Below are 18,430 nucleotides of genomic sequence, written 5' to 3' on the forward strand. Positions count from 1 at the left end.
CAGCGATGTAAAATAAATTACTTTAACGTGGACTGAAATTGTGACGAATCAAATTTTCATTAAAGTACACTTACTAAATTTATATCACGTACGACTGACCGTAACAATCTAAAATGATATCAAGGTCTTTGCAGCGATATGGACGAAGATGCTGGAGTTAGTGACGATATTAGACGGCAATGGCATCCTGTTTACGAAGATCGCATCAGATATCAATATATTGAAATTGAATGCAATTCACAAACAGAGGCAGTGTTTATAAATATATTTCACGTAATTTCGTTATTTGATAATAGCATGGTTGATCACTTATTGTTTATTGAAAATCAAATCGTTTCAATCAAAATATGAATACTGAATAGGTGTTCAGAATTGTTGGCTATCAATAATACAAAAATAATATTTGATATTTACTGCTTAGTACTGTTTTTGATAACCTGACAACTTATGTGTAATTTTTTTCATATAGTTCCTTAAGTAAATGTATTTGTATAGTATGAAAGTTTATATTGACGTAGTGCCTTACTTTTCTATTAGAATTTTAATATTTGTGCTTTAGCACTCCATCAGAATTTTACTTCTTAAATTGATCATCTACCTATTCTATGATGTATTGAATTAAATTGATTTGAAATTAATTGTTAAATATTAAAGAATAATTTATGCGTCATTATCATCAATCTTTATAAATCCTATCACAAGCATTTACAGAGAAGAAGCCTGTAAGTGAATCTTAATGGACGACTTGAAGTTTAGAATCTCCACGGTGCTTAATGTAAGCTTACACTGAAAATAATTTTTGACCCAACCAAGAACGTAATATGAGGAACAAAAGCATCTAACTAGCTTTAGTACCAAACCAATAAGACTGTTGTATAATAGAGTATATACTATTTAAAGGGGAAGCCCACTGGCACATACAACGTCGGCCCAGGGAACCCAGACATACCCCCATATAAAAGTAAATGGACATGATAGTATAATGTATAAATAAAGATCTGGTTAATTAATTTGCTTAATAAAAGTATGTTTCTTGAAGAAAAATACATTTTTTTATCACTCTCCTAGGGCAAAATGTTCGCCGGTGTACCAAAACGGCGAAATAACTTTTGAAGCTGTATTTTTTTTTCTGTTACCAACATGCTTAACAAACAAGAAAACGAACAAACAAGCCAATGATAAGTGTTCAAAAAATATCATAAAACTCAAGCTGTATTGTCGTATCTTGTCCCCATTGTAGACAAATTAACGATAAATTGAAAATGTCGGTAAACATTGTAACAAACTTCTTTGCTAAAGTAATGATTTCATCACTGAAGTAAAATTATCATTATCATTTTTTTAGACATAACTAAACTGCTGGGCCGTTAGGGGAGGCCTGGGCCGGGGATGGGCATTCCCCTTTGCGAAATACCAAACACTTCGTCAGTTAAAAATACAAGTAGATGTTCCAAAGTACCCCCGCGACACTAAACATGCGAAAGCACGCGAACCATCCGTTGCATTGGAGCCACTAATCTCTATCACTCAGTGGTCGGGTAACGACGGAAATGTCAAATGATTCTTGGCTTGGGATAAATCGAAGTGATTCACTATGCGAATAATAAACAGAAATAACTGTACTGTAAACAAGATTATTACAACGAGAAACAATCACAAATATAATGAATTATCTCTGACTATCGTATTATGATAATTATGAATTAAATAAAATAATCACGTGCATTACTAATATTGCTTTAGTTTTCTTCAGAATATGATTCTAGAAATTAGATTTTAGTCCTGCGATTGTACAGAAAAAAGTCTAGATAGATATATATCTATACTAGCGGACGCCCGCGACTTCGTCCGCGTAAAAATCGATGTCAACTTTCAACTCCTATTTCACATTATATTTTGCAAGTTTTATAACTTATACCTAATAAATAATCCACTTATCATTTTACATTTACAAATGTACCAGGTACCTAGAAAAATTAAGGACTTTCCGTACAAACTTTCTACCCCTACTTCACCCATTTCTGATTTTGTTTTCGCGACAAAAAGTAACCTATTATCCTTCTACGTATTATGGTCTCAAATCGTCTTAAGTATCATTTGAATTCATTCTGTAGTTTCAGCGTGATGCCCGGTCAAAAAAAAGGCAAACAGACAGACAAAAAATAGAAAATAGGCTTCAGTATCGATCTCCTACCTCTACCCTACTCCTACCCTACCCGTACCCTAACTGTATCCTACCCCTACCCGTACCCTACCCTACCCGTAATCTTCCCTTTCCCTACCCCTAGGATAGGGGTAGGCCCTACCCCTACCCTACCCCTACCCTACCTTCACCCCTACCCTAACCTTACACAACCCCTACCCTACCTGTACCCTACCCGACCCTACCCTATACCTTCCCTACCTTACCCCTACCCTTAGCAAAATCAATCCAGCCCTATGAGCGTGGTGCGATGACAAAGGAAAATAGAGACTTCTATGCTAAAATTATAATCTTTGGATCTACTGGACCGATTTGAAAGATCGTTTTACCAATAGAAAGCTACGTTATTTGCGAGTGTCATAGGCTATGCTTGATTCCCATATTCACACAGGAACGGGAACTACGTAATTGAAAGCGCGGGGCGTCATGTAGCGGAATTTCTGCGTCTTTTAGAAATTTTGTATTATCTCCGAAACTATTTAACTAATTAACATACTATAAAAGGCAAATCTTATCTCCATAATATCCTTGTGATTATTAAATAATTAATTTGATAAGGATTTAAGTTAAGTAGCATAAATAATGACGCAAACCTTAGTATATAAAATTTATAATTTTTAAAACACAAAAGGTACTATATCTGCTAATATATAGAAGATAGATATATGGTGTCGCGGACTTTTTTGTAGAACTTTTAAAGATACATAAAGCCTCCATACATTAATTTCAATTTTACACAATGGTTAAGGCAGCGCATGCGAATAAGTCTGCTTAAGAGGATTTTTGGTCCGACCTGTATGACAAAAACTGTGTTAACTCGGCGAATATATATAATACTAATATGAAATATAGCCTATAGCACTCCCCGATAATGTAGCATTCTACTGGTGAAAGATTTTTTGAAATCGGACCAATAGTTCCGAAGATTACCCCATTTAAAAAATGTGACAAACTTACAAACTTTACCTCTTTATAATATTAGTATAGATATAGATATGTCTATAGACGCATGTGCGCGTTCTAACGACCAATGAGTTTCTGAATTTAGGCGCCACTGAATTTCATATACGTCATTATTTCGTTGCTTTAGTTTCGGACTTTTACTTTTTATCAAGTCCCTATTTATAATGAGTAGTATTAGTATATATAAACTAGAGATTGAAACGGTACATAATGAACTATTACAACATTCACGTAATAACAATTTATGGAACTGGATATAAATTACTGGAACGAGATTAAAGTCATTAACAATCTCAAGTGGTAATCATTAGAACTCAGAGCTTAAACCAAGATGTTTAAAAAATGTTAAAATGATTATTCTATCCAGTTACACCAATGTATTAAAAAATTACCTATCTCTAAATGTTACCTACTGAAAGTTGAAAGAAGCAACCGAATGTACGCTAACATAACATTTATAAAGGTAAATATTACAGTTCCATACAGTTCGGTCTCGAGCAGTTGAATGGATTTCAGAAATAGATGAGTGAGCAATATCCGCTAGTGACGAACGTAATGTCTGTTTACTGTTGTACTAAACAGATAAAATAGTTTCGAGCTTGTAACCGCTACAAGAGAGACACTGTACTAAATCGAGAAAGATAGAATGGACGCTAAATTGTACAAAATTATACCAATTTACAAAGAATAAATTAGATAACAGAAGTAAAAGTTCAGAAATTAAATTTATTGTCGGATTGAACACAGCTACGAAAATCGCCTACACAGAATATATATACTTTTTTATATTGAATAAGCTGGCGCTTGACCACGATTTCACCTGATGGTGCCCTATTAAATCTAGAACGTCAAACTAACGCTAAGCTACGCCCAAAGTACAATATAATTAATTGCCTATGCCTTTTTTTTCAATTTAATGCACTGATAAGATTGTAATGATTAAGTAACGATTTGGCCATGTTATGCCATTTTATATCATAAGTAAAAATAAAACACGAAACAATTATTAGTGAAATTAATCTAAAAACTAAAAGTTTAATTTTCCATTTATCTTGGTTTGTAAATGAGCAGAATATAAAATGGTATATAATTTTATACCTACTCAGTGAAAAATGCTTTCTTAATCCAATCTATTTTAATCCATGTTTATACAAATAAACATTGTTTTGGCGACGAAGAAATGCAACAATTTAAACTGACGCTATGAGTCACTCTATGTAAACAAGTTTTTTCTTAATCTTAGAAACAAATAGTAGTAGTTAATTCCTCTAATAGTTAATTTAAAAAAAAATAATAAAAATGCAAATAGAGTCCAAATATTGAATATAAATTAAAAGCACTTTCAATTAAAAATACTTTTAGAAAAAAATACTTTAGTTCTATTTTAGTAAAAATGGAAGTTTGAATAGTTCATGGAAATCAAATAAAATGCGTAAGTCTAAGTACGTATTGCCAAACGTAGAGAAATATCTTTTGTGCTTTTCATATTTTTCTATAATATACGAAGTGTTCCACAAAAACAAATCCAGATCTGACTCTAGAAGGAGGTTACATTCTCGAGGGAGTCTACTTCTTCCTTTATATCATAGCTTTATATATATAGACTGAAGTATGCGGAGAAAGTTTGTACGCCTCATAGCGGATAGGGCGGGCTAAATGCGTACGCGTCTTGGCACGGCACTGGGGCAAGGACGCCCTGCAAGCGGCAGATTGATTGACCGATTAATCTTAGCTGTTACTAGACTCCGTTATCTATGCGCCGACATTTGGTTTTTGAAAGCTCAAAGCTTCAGCCTTCTCATCAGTTTGAGCTGATGTGATATTTTAATCGACCTGTCATCCATCCGTTTGATATCGACAATCAAAATATCCAATTAATGAAGATTAAGCTAATAATCCAGTTTCAAAAGCAATTTCTTCTTGTTTGAGAAACTGAATTAACCTATTATATTTCTGGTTAATAAAGATTAAGTGAAATGCAATTTCAAAAGCATTATTTTCCTGTCTGAGAATTTTAATTAACCTTTTTCAAATATTGATTAAAATTGTCAGTTAAAGTTTGATGTCTGCTTTTAACTCGAACGTTTTGCATTAGTTTTAGACGCACTTTAATAATTTACTATTACTTTTGTTTTAGTGTTACATTTTAACCAGTTTACAGACTTTAAAATGTTTCTGTTTCTGGACATTTGTGTTATGAGATAATATTTAGATTTTAGTTTATTTACTAACTAGATCATTTACTTTTTGTGAATGGGTTAAATTAAGTTTTAAAGGAATATCCGTTTTGGTTGGTACTACCAATTCATTTACAAGTTTAACTTTACAATTTACCATTAGTTGTTTTTTTTTCATTATTTACACATTTTAGGTTTATTATGATTCAGTTCTTTATCATGTATTTTTGATTGGTTTTGTTCGATCACTCGCGATGTATGTAAACAGTGGCACATGTGGGAGAGGGTCAACTGGGGAGGTACGGATAAACTATGTATTACGAAACGATTCGATCGCCGATCGTAGAGTATTTCGGTCGCGAGCGGTCGCGTCCGTCGCTCGCCGTCACACCACTATGACTGTCTGCCTCTGACAACATTGATTGTTCCGGCAGATCGCCTAGTGTAACTTTCAGCCTTTCAGTGCTCATGTTCGGATGTTTCAGATGTTTGAGATGTTTCAGGAGTTTCCTGTTCCTCTATACCTTTCCGTCATTGCTAAAGTTTTCTAATTTGAAACTTGTTGTTTGACTTGTTTTTTGAGTCTACAAGATTCCATTTTCATATTCCAATTTTAAAAATTGAGTAACTCTATCTTATTTTAATTACTGTTATGGAAGAATTTGTTTCACTATTATCATCTTGCACGCCTTATTAGCTTATTATCGGACTTTACCTCTCTGCTAAAGCTAGCTGTACCTATGAGACAGCTAGCTTTAAGCTCCTACAGCCTTAATTGTCCAGGATTCAAATTCTGGATACGGGTTTACTTATTGATCTATTTTTTCTTTCGAGAAATTTGGAACAAAATTGTCTGCCTGAAGTTGAGAAGTTGGTGATTGTCCACATCACCAAGACTCATAGAGCATGTTAAGCCGTCGGTTCCGGTTATTATATTATTATCATTAACATATGCAGGTGGTGGGTATAAAATAACACATTAATAAAATCAAAATAAATTTATTTCAAGTAGGCTTAGTTTACAAGCACGTTTGAAACGTCAAGTTTGAGTATTTGTAAAGATTCTACCATTTTGCTGCAAGAAACTCTAAAGTTACTTTTTATAATCATGAATACATATTGTTATTAGTAAAATAGCTACTGTAAGAATTAAACAGATCTAATATAATTTTCTCAGATTTCTGTCATTGATGGCGCTAAATCAAGAACAAATTGAAGTAACAGCTGTAAATAGCAACTGGGCAGGTGATGATATATTATAGTTATAAATTAACCTCATAAATCATAATGAAGAATGAATAAGCTTATTTTACTTACTCGTGTGTGGAAACAGGTGCTCTGAGGTAAAAAACAATTGTGATATATTTATTCATGAAAAGACTTTTACCAAAACAGTTAATACTTTTGTCTTAAATTTCTTTAATATCGACGAAATCGAAAGAAAAATCACTTTTTTATAAGTGTCTAATACTTGTGGCCGTGATAGCCCTGTGGATAACTATGACCTCTACCTCCGATTCCGGAGGGTGTGGGTCCGGCCTAGGGCATGTCACCTCCAACTTTTCAGCTGTGTGCATTTTAAGAAATTAAATATCACGTGTCTCAAACGGTGAAGGAATACATCGTGGGGAAACCTGCATACTAATTTGCTTAATTGTCTGCGTGTGTGAAGTCTGCCAATCCGCATTGGGCCAGCGTGGTGGACTATTGGCCTAACCCTTCGCATTCTGAGAGGAGACTCAAGCTCAGCAGTGAGCCAAATATGGGTTGATAACGAATACATAAGGAGTGAATATTAATCTAAAAAAAACCATGATTAGACAACATCTGTTAGTAGAGGACCACCTGAACCTGGTAATGCGTTGGAGAATGTGTGGTCTGAGTATGTCCTATTCTAATGAACAGTTTTACGACCTCTTTTGTTTGAGTTGGAAATGCTATTGTGGTTGGTAATATACTCGTAGGTCCTCAACTCATTTCCCAGCTAGAGTCAATTTAGGAATTTATATTTTCTAAATTGGCACATGTCTAGTCTGATTGTAAGCATCGGTTAGTTACCATCCCAGCAGCTGACATACTGGAACACTAAATCACTATTGGTACCAGCGATTTAGTGTTATGACGTAGAGTTATAGGTGAATGAACTTTTACCTCTTCCTACATCCTTTTCCATTTTAGTCATTTAACATCAGGTGAGATCGCAGTCAAAGCTTACTTGTAGAATAAAAAAGTTTTTAAAAAAGTTAATTTTTACGTTTAAATTTTCTTGGCACAAAAGAAATGAGACGAATATCTTGGCATTCCATGAATTCACTGAACGGTTGCTAGGGTCATCGCATGGAATAGAGGAAACTCGCTATAGGCTTTGCTGGACTTCGTAAATGCTACTTGTTTCACTTACCTGATATAACAGATAAGTTGCATTTTTAGAGCAAGCTCTTCATTATCGTAACTGATGTATTCGTATTCCATAAGATTGCAAGTATCTGATATCATTTATGTTCTCGTCTTGTTAAAATGCAATAAGACCGAGACAACATGGCGGGTATCTACCTAATCTATTGACATTTTCTTTCAACACATTGGTGCTCAAACTTGGTTTGTAAGCCAAGATCACGAATATCTTCTAAATCGAGTACATCGGTCAAGGTATACCTACTTGTTGCCAGACCAAACTTTTGTGTTGTACACTCCATTTTGGATCTTAAACTGTTTATGTTTTTAGCAAAGTCTACAGTATAGGTATCAAAACATAACCAAAAGTCAAAATATTTGTTAATTAATATTGGCAATAATGCTTTAATTTTAGCTTAAATAATGCTTTAATCGTGTCCTAATAGCTAAATAGATGATAGAGAGATAGATAGATATATTACATAGAGAATAGGTAGGTAATCTTATAAGTACTTAGGTATTCTGTGTTTGCTCTTTTAAAATGTCCACTAACAGCACAAGCTTTTCGCTTAATCCGAGGAAACATATTATTTGTTTAAATGAACATCCTTGAAATAAATCATTCTAATATAGGCATAAGTATTTAGTTCCAGCTTGATTTAAGTCTAAGTTGCTTGTCACCAAGCAATTCAACTATAATAGGTATCTAGGCTTTAATGAATATACAGTTATACGCGTATAAGCATAATCAATCTACAATCTACTCCCGTGATAATCCTTATTCAACCCATTGTTACGTCAAGTCTATACTATTATAATGAGGACTACCTACCTTAAATTTAGTGTAATTATTTCTTGCTCAACTTGTTTGGCACAGAACTTAAACAAATAAGAACATTTATATCGACTCGGCAAATGTGTTTATGGGTTGCTGAAGCGTTCTCTTGTACAATAACCGTGAAAGATGTGACATTGACATCAACCTCTCAAAATAAACCAATAAACCGTATGATACGATTATCTAAATGGAATTGTTCACTTCTGCCAAGTTTTAAGTGAATTATATTCAACATTACTACAGTTTTACGCATTTTAAAAATAGATAAAAGTTCTATGACCCTGGCTTTTTTGTTAACATTTGATATTAATGTTCTCGATTCAGAGAGTTGTTGGCCAATAGCTGATTTTTTCAGCTACGGAATACTTATCTGAATTTCGGATTTAAATCAAGAATATGATTCCCGAATAAACTCTATTTATTGTGATGAATGAAGTCTTATACTAAAAAATCCGAATTTTTGCTAGGCTAGCCAGACTTCTAAATATATAATCTAAACAAAATAAAATTTATTTATCCATTATTAGATTTTATAACGATCCTTAAGATCATCTCTCGTGCACCTCCGTCATCGAAGAAGCCAATTTTCTGCTAGGTGACAGAAATAGTATTGAAACTCGCTGTCATATAGTAAAATAAAGATTCGCACTATTTGCAACGAAACAAAGATAAGTCATCATCATCATCATATCAGCCGATGGACGTCCACTGCAGGACATAGGCTTTTTGTAGGGACTTCCAAACATCACGATACTGAGCCACCTGCATCCAGCGAATCCCTGCGACTCGCTTGATGTCGTCAGGCCACCTGGTGGGGGGTCGGATAGAAGATATAAGTATGTCAATGCAAATGAAACAAAATAAGAACTAACGGAATTTTAAATCGTTGTAGGTATTAAAACAATCTTTCAAACAAACATAATAATATATATTCTCCAAATAAGGTGCTTGTAAATAGCGTATACATTTTAATTATACAAAGAAATATGAATACAGGAACATTTACCAATTGCAATGAAATTACAGAACAAAGTAGGACGACACACATAACAGAGCACAATATTACGATATACATTATAATTGAGATTTTAGTTAATTATCCTCTAAACAAAAATCTTACGTAAATATGAGAACACTTTGTAGACAACCAACGTAATTTCTAATGCCTCAAAGGCGTAATTAACAATAAGTTTAATTAATAGTAACTCGTTTATGCTACAACACACACTATACCGAATACGCAAAAACACTCACAGTACATGTAAAAAATGTATATAAATAAGCATAATATATTTTTATTAATAATAAATATATTTTGTACGGAGATAATAATGTTGACCTAGAATTCTATATTTAGACCTAATCCTTACGATTCATTGGATAAATTGGAATTGATCTCAGGTACTTATGTATTTTTAAGCGTTCATCACAATATTAAAGGAATAGAGCAGTGGAATAGCAATCAATCGAAATGAATTGATTTAAATAAAGGTCGTTTGCTGTTGATTGATACAGAAGATGATTTCATTAAAAAATTAAAATATGATGAAAGGAAACAGTTTTTAGGTATCGTCTAAAGTACATGGGATAAATGTTGACTTTTAAATTCACAGAATTTTTATCTAAGGGGGATTTAGGAAAATACTGAATGACTCAACGACCTTAAAAAATATGTGTTAGTCGGATAACAATAATGGAGGACGGTGTATGCGAACGCGCTCTTGAAAAGGAATCATCAGTAAAAGCTGTTGATGATAATGTCCAATGCATTAAGGAATGACTAGCAACGACACTACTAATTATCATAAAGAAATGATACAATTAAGGTTAGACTGATACGAAAAATTTTAAAGTGCCAATTGGCGTTTCGGTTTTTAGTCATAGAATATAATCTATGTATATATTTTCTATGTATATTTTAGTTTCTAACAGCTCTATAGCTAGAGATTAAGTCGGGTATCACCTGTGCAGGAAGTTGACCTTGCAGCAGTACCCTACACCGTAACAGTTCTTCGCTTATAGCCCGAAGAGCTTCTTCCATCTTGTTGGACGTTTTCGATATCCTGGCATAAAAGAGAGATTATTAATTTTTTTTTCATATATAGAAAAATTGTATATTGTGAATATGAATTAGTTGCTTTTAGTTCTATTTACTTGTGGTTTCTTATTCGTTACGTAAACACTTGAAAGCATTTTAATTTATTTTTTGTGGGCATAGTAATTTTTAATTTAGAGCAAACCCATTATATATCACTAATTAATATCACTAAAAGTGGATAGAATGTTATCCAAAATAATGAAAAAAAATTTAAACAAAAATAACTCCGAATTATTACTTACTCAATCGAATCAGGGTGTTTATCTCTCATTTCTAAATCAGATAGCTTTTTAACTGAAAAATAAAGCAAACATAACTTACGAAACTCTTGAAAAAATAGTTCTTCACAGATTTAAGGGCATTAACTAAAAAGTTAATGTTTGTTTACAATATAACCAAGAAGCTGTAGGTAAAGAGCAAAATTACTTCCATCCATGCCTTAAACTTAGATTACATTTTTATTTACACCATAAATTGCCAGTAGTTACCTCCAGCAACAGGCACCTCTCCCAGGCTCAAAGACCCATAATCCGTGGTGGTAGCAGCCGCGTAAGATTCAGTAAATGTTGATGTGACTTTCTCTTCTCCAGGTGAGATGTAATCTCGAGGACTTTTATCTAGAAAGTGGCATAAATGAAATCATCTTTATTGACTCACTCAAAATCACTATAAAAGCAAAGTCTTTGCGGGTTTACTTCTAAATATAAGTTATTATTGAAAATGAAGAAAAAAGCCTTCAACAACAATTATTCATTGATTAGAGCAATTTTTATCACCTTCATTGGGGAGATCCGTCAAAGAAGATATCTCTTGATCGGTGTTGTCAGGAGAAGTTGAGCGTGTCAATTCTGCTGAGCGATCCACTTTGTATGTCTTCTGATGCTTAGGAGTGGACGTTTTTACACGTTGAGCCATCCGATATTGTTTTTGAGTCACTTCTATTTCTTTCAGATCTAAAATATAGTATTGACACGGTTATAACACAAAAATAAAGGCAAAGTGTTACACAATATGGTAAATCTTACTAACCTAAACGATTGTGATCATTGCCAGACAGATTTGAGAATGGTACTCGGTTATTTTCATTCTCAACATGATACGTCGCATCTCCGTGTAAATTGTCTTGATTAGCTTTACCATCAACTGTGTAAGTTGAATTTCCAGAAGCAGTACCACCTGATTCTTTACTTGAGTTTTGTACGCCATTTATCCTTTTAGATTTCTTTTTCATGCTTAGAAGTTCATTAATATCTTGTACTTTCATGTTTTCATCCCTATTAAAGCAACCGTCTTTCTCACAGCTTACATGCAAAATTGACTCATGGTCTCTATCAGTATTGTCTGACTTTTGTTTTTTATAGTTTATTTTCTTCTTTATATTAATTTCATTTATTTTTAGTCCTGCACTATTATCCTGGCATGAATCACCCATAACTTGTCCGTTTCTCTGAGTTTCTGCACTTGAATCAATAATGGTTATAGCTGACTCAAGTAGAGTTTCATTTTTATCGTAGCTCACTTTCAAGTCCTTAACCTGATCTCTTCTGGAATCTTTATCACTGGATCTTCTTCTCTTCTTTTCATAATCCTTACTAATAATTTCTGGTTCACTTTGATTACAAAGTTCAGTAGTATCGTTGTTTCTAACGACTTTACTATCGACGTCATTTTCTTGTAACAGTTTGTCGTTATTAGAATCAGAGTTACTATTCAGTTTATTTTGTTTGGAACTATTTAAAATATTGTTTTGTTTATTTTTCTCATGATATAACATTTTTGCTGCATTTACCGGCAGAGGAATTTTACTGTGAGGATCTTGTTTTTCAGCATGTTGCAAAGTTTTTGCTGAACAACTTCTAGGGCTTCTATTTATATCTTCCAATGATATAGGACCATCGTGTGGCGAAGAACGAGAAGAATATCTGTATTAACATAAAAGCATGTAAAAATTTCAATTATTATGTTTTACAAGAATAATAATACCTGAAAAAACAACTTACTCGTCAGTATTTACAATACTCTTAGATTGTGGTGATTGAAAACAGTCGTTGCTGAGATTTAATTTACCATACGTTACACTTAAATCTGACTTTCGTTTTTCTGCTGTGTTCGTAATAATATTTTCAATATTATCACCATCTTTCTGAAAATTAGTTTTTTAAATTTATTATACTATTATTGAAAATCTAAATTCCAAAAAATAAAGATTCAAATATTATTAAATTAAGTAGTAATTTACATTGTAAGTCATTAAAAATACATAACTTCTAGTTTAAGAACAGAGAGTTGTCGGTTATTTAAAATGAAATATAATATTTAAATGATATACCATCGACAGCTTTAGAGTATTTAACTGAGATTGAAGACTCGCTATCTGATCCAGTATATTTTGTTCGGCTTTTGGAGATTCCTGTAAAACAAAGTGATATTAGTATTGATATTCGGATAAATATGTTTCAATAAAGAAAATACGGAATTTCTGTGTCCTAACTCAGTCGTTTTCTATAGCGAACTTTAATTCATTTTATAGCATTTATTTTCATCTAAAACTTGACAGGCCAATTTAAAAGACGGAGAATGATGTATATGTCTGGTATCTAACATCATTTATAGCAGATCACTACCTAATTAAATTTAAATTTATAATCAGTAAAATTTTGAATTGAACCTGTTTGTCATCTGCATATCCGGAGTCATCAGAGTTTTTGTTCACCACCTTTTCTTTCTCGGGGCCTGGGTCAAATCGTGATATGTCAGAATTATCTAATACTGCCATCTAAAAGTTTCAATTCATCAACCATCACTATCATTATTTCATTATAAATGTAAGTGATAACAAGCATTAAGTCAATGGTTTTTTGTATATAATATTATATATTTTGGAAACACTATACTTAAGTGGAATTTATTATTTGAATGATAGTCTTTAAAAAAGCTCTAAAGAAAGAAAAAAAAGTGAAAATACCGATGAACTATGATAATTGTCAGATGCACAAACATCGAGAATTCGTGGTTCTGTTTTGCTCAGTTTCAAACTTGACTTGCGATTTGTCTGCAAGAAATAATGCGGTATGTTCATTATTTTTATTGGACAATATTTATATCGTGTTGTGAACTTCATTAAAAGTCCAAGGTCATTAAATGATACAAAATTGATAATTCGGTTTTTTAATAAATTGATTAGGATACACTCACCATTGTAGTAATCAAATGCTTTTCAAGAGCTTCAGCAACCTGACTCGATATATCAGCTGATTTCACTTGAGTTTCTAGCTCTAATACTTTACTCTTCTCAATTTGTAGCTCTGTTACAAGGTTCACTGTAAAATCAATACAAGATTATATTTGTACCAGTAATATTCATTCAATTAACACGTTTTCTCCCAGCATTTTTTAAAATATTGATAATTATAAATTTATAATTCATTATTTAACGATAATAAAGACTGACCACACTGAGCTTCAGTATTACGTAGTTTCTGCAACAGTCCTTCTGATTTTTTCTCTTCTGTTTCCATTCTGTGTTCACTCTCCGCTTTAAGTGCTTTCATTCTATAATTTTCACCGCGCAATTCTTGCATCTCTTCCTCAAGTTTACACATACGCTCAGAATATTGTTCATGTGTTTTTGTTAACTCCTAAAAATATTATGTAATCTTGTCAAAAGCTTTGTAACAATCGAGTGTGTGCCATTTTATTATTTTGATAGGTACTATTGATTAAAGCTTTCAGAACATTTAAAAAATAGTTTTTCATTTTCTTTTCTATCACCAAATAACGTGATAAGTTGTCTCTATGAGGTTAAATATCCAATCGACCTTTTTAAACACGATTTTTTTTTCAATCAGCTGGCTAGATTAATCAATGTTTTTTGAAAATTATAGTCATCTTGAGTCTTGTTTGCTTACGAGTTCAGTGAATGATACATTTTTTATATCGTAACATATTATCTTATATAGAAGGACTTCAAAATTCAAGCCAAATCGGTGTTTTTTCATTTTTAAAAAGTGACTACGTTAGCGAATAGGCCAGTTGAACACCCATGCTGGTGTAATCCGTTTTTGACATCGGTGTATTATGTTAGATATTTAAAAACTAAAGCACATTCAAAGTAAGAGTGACTAGACTTCTTGTAGGCGAGCGCACCAACTAAGACCTTATCAAGGGATCGTAAAGTCCGGCCTCTCAGAAATTGCGTTTCTGACAAGTGGGCGATGTAACGTGAGAGAGAAAGACAAAAAAAACGAGACAATTGTAATTGGATAATATGTTTGTCCCATTCGCACGACCTGCCATAAACGCAATTTCTGAACAGCCGTACTTAAGTTAAGCGCAAATATACGAGTAACAAATTTAGATATGTTAGCTATATAGGTACTTGCCTCTTCCAGATTTACAATCTTCTGTTTTAATTCGTCGATCGTAGTTCGACATTTGTTTTGCTGGCACGGCTCGTCTTTGCTTAAAAATTTAATAAAAAAAATTAAAAAACTTCGTATCCGAATTCAAGTTCATTGTTATAAACGTATCTAATCGGGCAACTTGAGTTAATAAATCAATGACTTTTTACTGTAGTAAATCTGTATTTCTCAAAATGGTGTTATTTTGCAGCTGTAACTTATGCACAAATGCATTGTTTTATCAATTTATAGCACAATAAACTACGGGTAGGAGTTATTTTGAGAATTATAGGTACATAGACATACATTTCAGTGGAATCCATTTCTGCAGCAATGTTTGTAGTGCTTTCTCTCTTATTCAGTAAATGGCTGGAGCTAGCTTCAGTCCTTACATTCAGATCACTTTCCTTAGTGTTCAGAGCAATTATTGATGAATTTCTAAAACATAAGACACTGTTTAAAGTATGATATTTTATTAGTAGAAGTCTTTGTAGTTTAAAAGAACCTATTTAGTAGGTACCTAAAGTTATAAAACAAAATAGTTTCTGTAGATCTAGAGATTACCTTCTTCACTTTTGCCCGACTGAAAGAAGGGTTATATGTTTTTCGCGGCGTATCTTGTATGTATGTATGTGTGTATGTATGTAATATTCTTTATTACCTTTTATCATCCAAAGCGCAATAATTACGTAATTAATATTAGGATATTGTTAATAACTCAAGTGTTCTTAGATAGGTGAGGTTAAAAGAAACGAACCCGACGATTATGACACGCTATAAATTCGAGGTATCAAATTCAAGGGCTCATCGAGAGGATTTCAAAATGATATATCATATTAAAAAACCTATAATTAAAAAACGTTATTTATGAATTACTAAAATACGCGCGGCGGATGTCTAGGTGCGAGCAGGTTAGGCAGTTGGGTTTCATATATTTTAATTATTGACTTAATAGACTACAGTATAATAGAACTTACTTAACTTTAACTTAATAGAATAGATGTACAGTTTGTAACAATAAACATGAATAAACACATTTTCTATTATGAATAAAACAATATTAACAAGAGAAGAGATGCAATCATACTTAATAGACGCGTTTGGCGTGAGTTTGATGCATCGGACTGCAGACGGAGTGGAACTTCGCTTGAGGAACTGCTTGGCTGAACATAGCCTCATGTTCAGGATGCGGATCCTATCCGAGAGCCGCTCGTTCGTCTTCTTCAGATTTTCTATACTGAAGTTTAAAGTTTGTAATAATATCAGATTAGTTGTGTGCATTTTAAGAAAATTAAATACCACGTGTCTCAAACGGTGATGGAAAAACATTTTCTTTATTCTCTGCGTGAGTGAAGTCTGAAAATCCGCATTGGGCCAGCGTGGTTGACTATTGGAATAACCTCTCTCATTTTGAGAGGAGTCTTGAGCTCAGCAGTGTGGGTTGATAATAATGATGATGTATTGATGATGATGATGATGTATAAGTCATATCCACTGGGCTATCACGGCTCATAATTAGGTAGGTATATTATAATTAATGGCTTGGCTTGGCATATATTAAACGGCTAATGTTTAGCTGTAGCTGTAAACCTTTTCTGTTTTGTGTCACAGACATTCATATAATTTCTAAGATAGAATGTACTGTTTGTGACATTAAACATGAATGAACGTACGTATTTTCTTTCTTTCTTATTTTTCAAGTGAAAAAGAGTTTGAAAAGTGCTGTCTAATCAATTTACTGTTCAACTTACGTCTCTTTCTGCTCGCTAAGAAATGCCTTAGCTCTAGTGCAGCATTCTTTATTCTGACTGACAAATGCATTTTTCTGTACAGTCATCCTATGGACCTTCGTGGTCAACAGTTTGATATGTTCCAGCTGTCCATTGACGGTCTTCTTCAGCTGTGTGTTGTTCTCTTGTAGGGAAAAATAAATGTCCTCCAGTTCACGCCTGCTCTGTTTTGAAGGACATATCCTGGAGATGTCTGTAAAAAGTTTTTGCTATATTATTTGAGTAGGTAATTGTTCTTATTATACTGTCAGATTTAATTTTGTTCAGAGCTGAGAGAACCTGGATTTGAGGCCCACATTGAGTCAATTAATTCTTTAAATTTAAATCTTACCAGGTAATAAGTATGTCTTTGGGATTTGGTAATTTGTCAGTACTTTTTGACGGCTTCCGCGGCGAAGTGGTATGCGCGGTGGATTTACTTGACGGAGGTCCTGAGTTTGATCCGCGGCTGGGCCGATTGAGATTTTCTTAATTGGTCCAGGTCTGGCTGGTCGGAAACTTCGGCAGTGGCTAGTTACCACCCTACTGACAAAGACGAACCGCCAAGCGATTTAGCGTTCCGATACGATGTCGTGTAGAAACCGAATGGGGTGTGGATTTTTATTTATCCCCCTCCTAACAAGTTAGCCCGCTTCCATCTTAGATTCCATCATCACTTATCAGGTGAGATTGTAGTCAGGGGCTAACTTGTACAAATTAAAAAAAAAAGAAAAAAACTTACTAAGGTACACCAACTTACCTTTATCAGACCTGGCTGCATGGTTAGTGCATGTGACATGTCTGATGTTTTCCTTTCCATCACTCGACATAGTCACTGAGTATAGCGAATGACTTCATTGAACTTTCGATTTATAAGTCACTGCCTAATTCACTGCTCAGTAATAGCATTTTTTTTTCTTAATTAATATAGTACGGATAATTTTCTTTTTATAAATTAAAAGCAATATCCAGTTAAAGCTATAGAACTACTTCATTTACATAAATATTACAAACATTGTCGCCAAGGCAACGCCGCGATTGGTGACTCCCTCATGACAACTGGCCTGCATAGTGTCACAGATAAGTGCAATACTTAGTATTTACACTAGCAAAATTACAGTGTTGCCATTTCTAAACTAATATTATATATTAGTAACCTAACCTAACCTAACCTAACATAGATATATGAGTCGGTAGGTAGTAGTAGGTAGAGAGTGAGTAGGTAGGATTTGCTTTTTTGTTTGTCTCGTTTTAACTCAAAACTACTAGATCGACTTCAAAAACTCTATCACCATTAGAAATAATCTCATTGTTTAAATATTGGTATGGCAATCAGATGAACGTGGTCAAGTGGGATTCGGATTTCAGTGCAGCTTATGAAATGAAATGGAATAAGACAGGGAGGGTTGTCGTCGCCTAGGCTGTTCAATATATTTAATTTGAATCAGTTAAACGAGAGGCTTGGTAAGGCTGGTGTCAGATGCTCAATTAATGGTGTTGCAACGAATAGCATTCGTTATGCAGATGATATGATTTAGCTGAGGCCCTCGGTTAGTGGTCTTAGAAAGTTACTTCGAATCTGTGAGGA

General features: G+C 33.4%; 3 protein-coding genes across 5 annotated transcripts in view; all 3 read right to left on the minus strand.

The window, feature by feature from the left end:
- LOC112050866 (obscurin) overlaps window positions 1–5,771 on the minus strand; it is a 129,068-nt gene extending 123,297 nt beyond the window's left edge. The window contains exon 1 of one of the 3 annotated variants that reach the window (XM_024089243.2): window positions 5,665–5,771. The gene's annotated coding sequence lies outside the window, so the exon portion shown is untranslated. The remainder of the gene's footprint in view (window positions 1–5,664) is intronic. The other 2 variants (XM_024089247.2, XM_024089242.2) reach the window with 2 other exon arrangements.
- A 3,742-nt stretch (window positions 5,772–9,513) lies between these two features.
- Window positions 9,514–11,614, minus strand: LOC128199938 (uncharacterized). The gene is made up of 4 exons (XM_052891619.1): window positions 11,450–11,614; window positions 11,162–11,290; window positions 10,916–10,967; window positions 9,514–10,638 (listed from the first exon to the last, which is right to left on the minus strand). The coding sequence occupies exons 1-4, from the start codon at window positions 11,586–11,588 to the stop codon at window positions 10,494–10,496; spliced, it is 465 nt and encodes a 154-aa protein (XP_052747579.1). The 5' UTR covers window positions 11,589–11,614; the 3' UTR covers window positions 9,514–10,493.
- Window positions 11,615–12,538: 924 nt separating this feature from the next.
- Window positions 12,539–17,672, minus strand: LOC112050870 (centromere protein F-like). Its single transcript, XM_052881582.1, has 10 exons — window positions 17,603–17,672; window positions 16,825–17,056; window positions 16,161–16,310; window positions 15,380–15,559; window positions 15,056–15,134; window positions 14,125–14,311; window positions 13,869–13,993; window positions 13,342–13,449; window positions 13,003–13,083; window positions 12,539–12,595 (listed from the first exon to the last, which is right to left on the minus strand). The coding sequence occupies exons 1-10, from the start codon at window positions 17,670–17,672 to the stop codon at window positions 12,539–12,541; spliced, it is 1,269 nt and encodes a 422-aa protein (XP_052737542.1).
- Window positions 17,673–18,430: the final 758 nt, after the last annotated feature.

This window comes from Bicyclus anynana, chromosome 1 (assembly GCF_947172395.1).
Source record: "Bicyclus anynana chromosome 1, ilBicAnyn1.1, whole genome shotgun sequence".
Taxonomy (NCBI): Eukaryota; Metazoa; Arthropoda; class Insecta; order Lepidoptera; family Nymphalidae; genus Bicyclus; species Bicyclus anynana.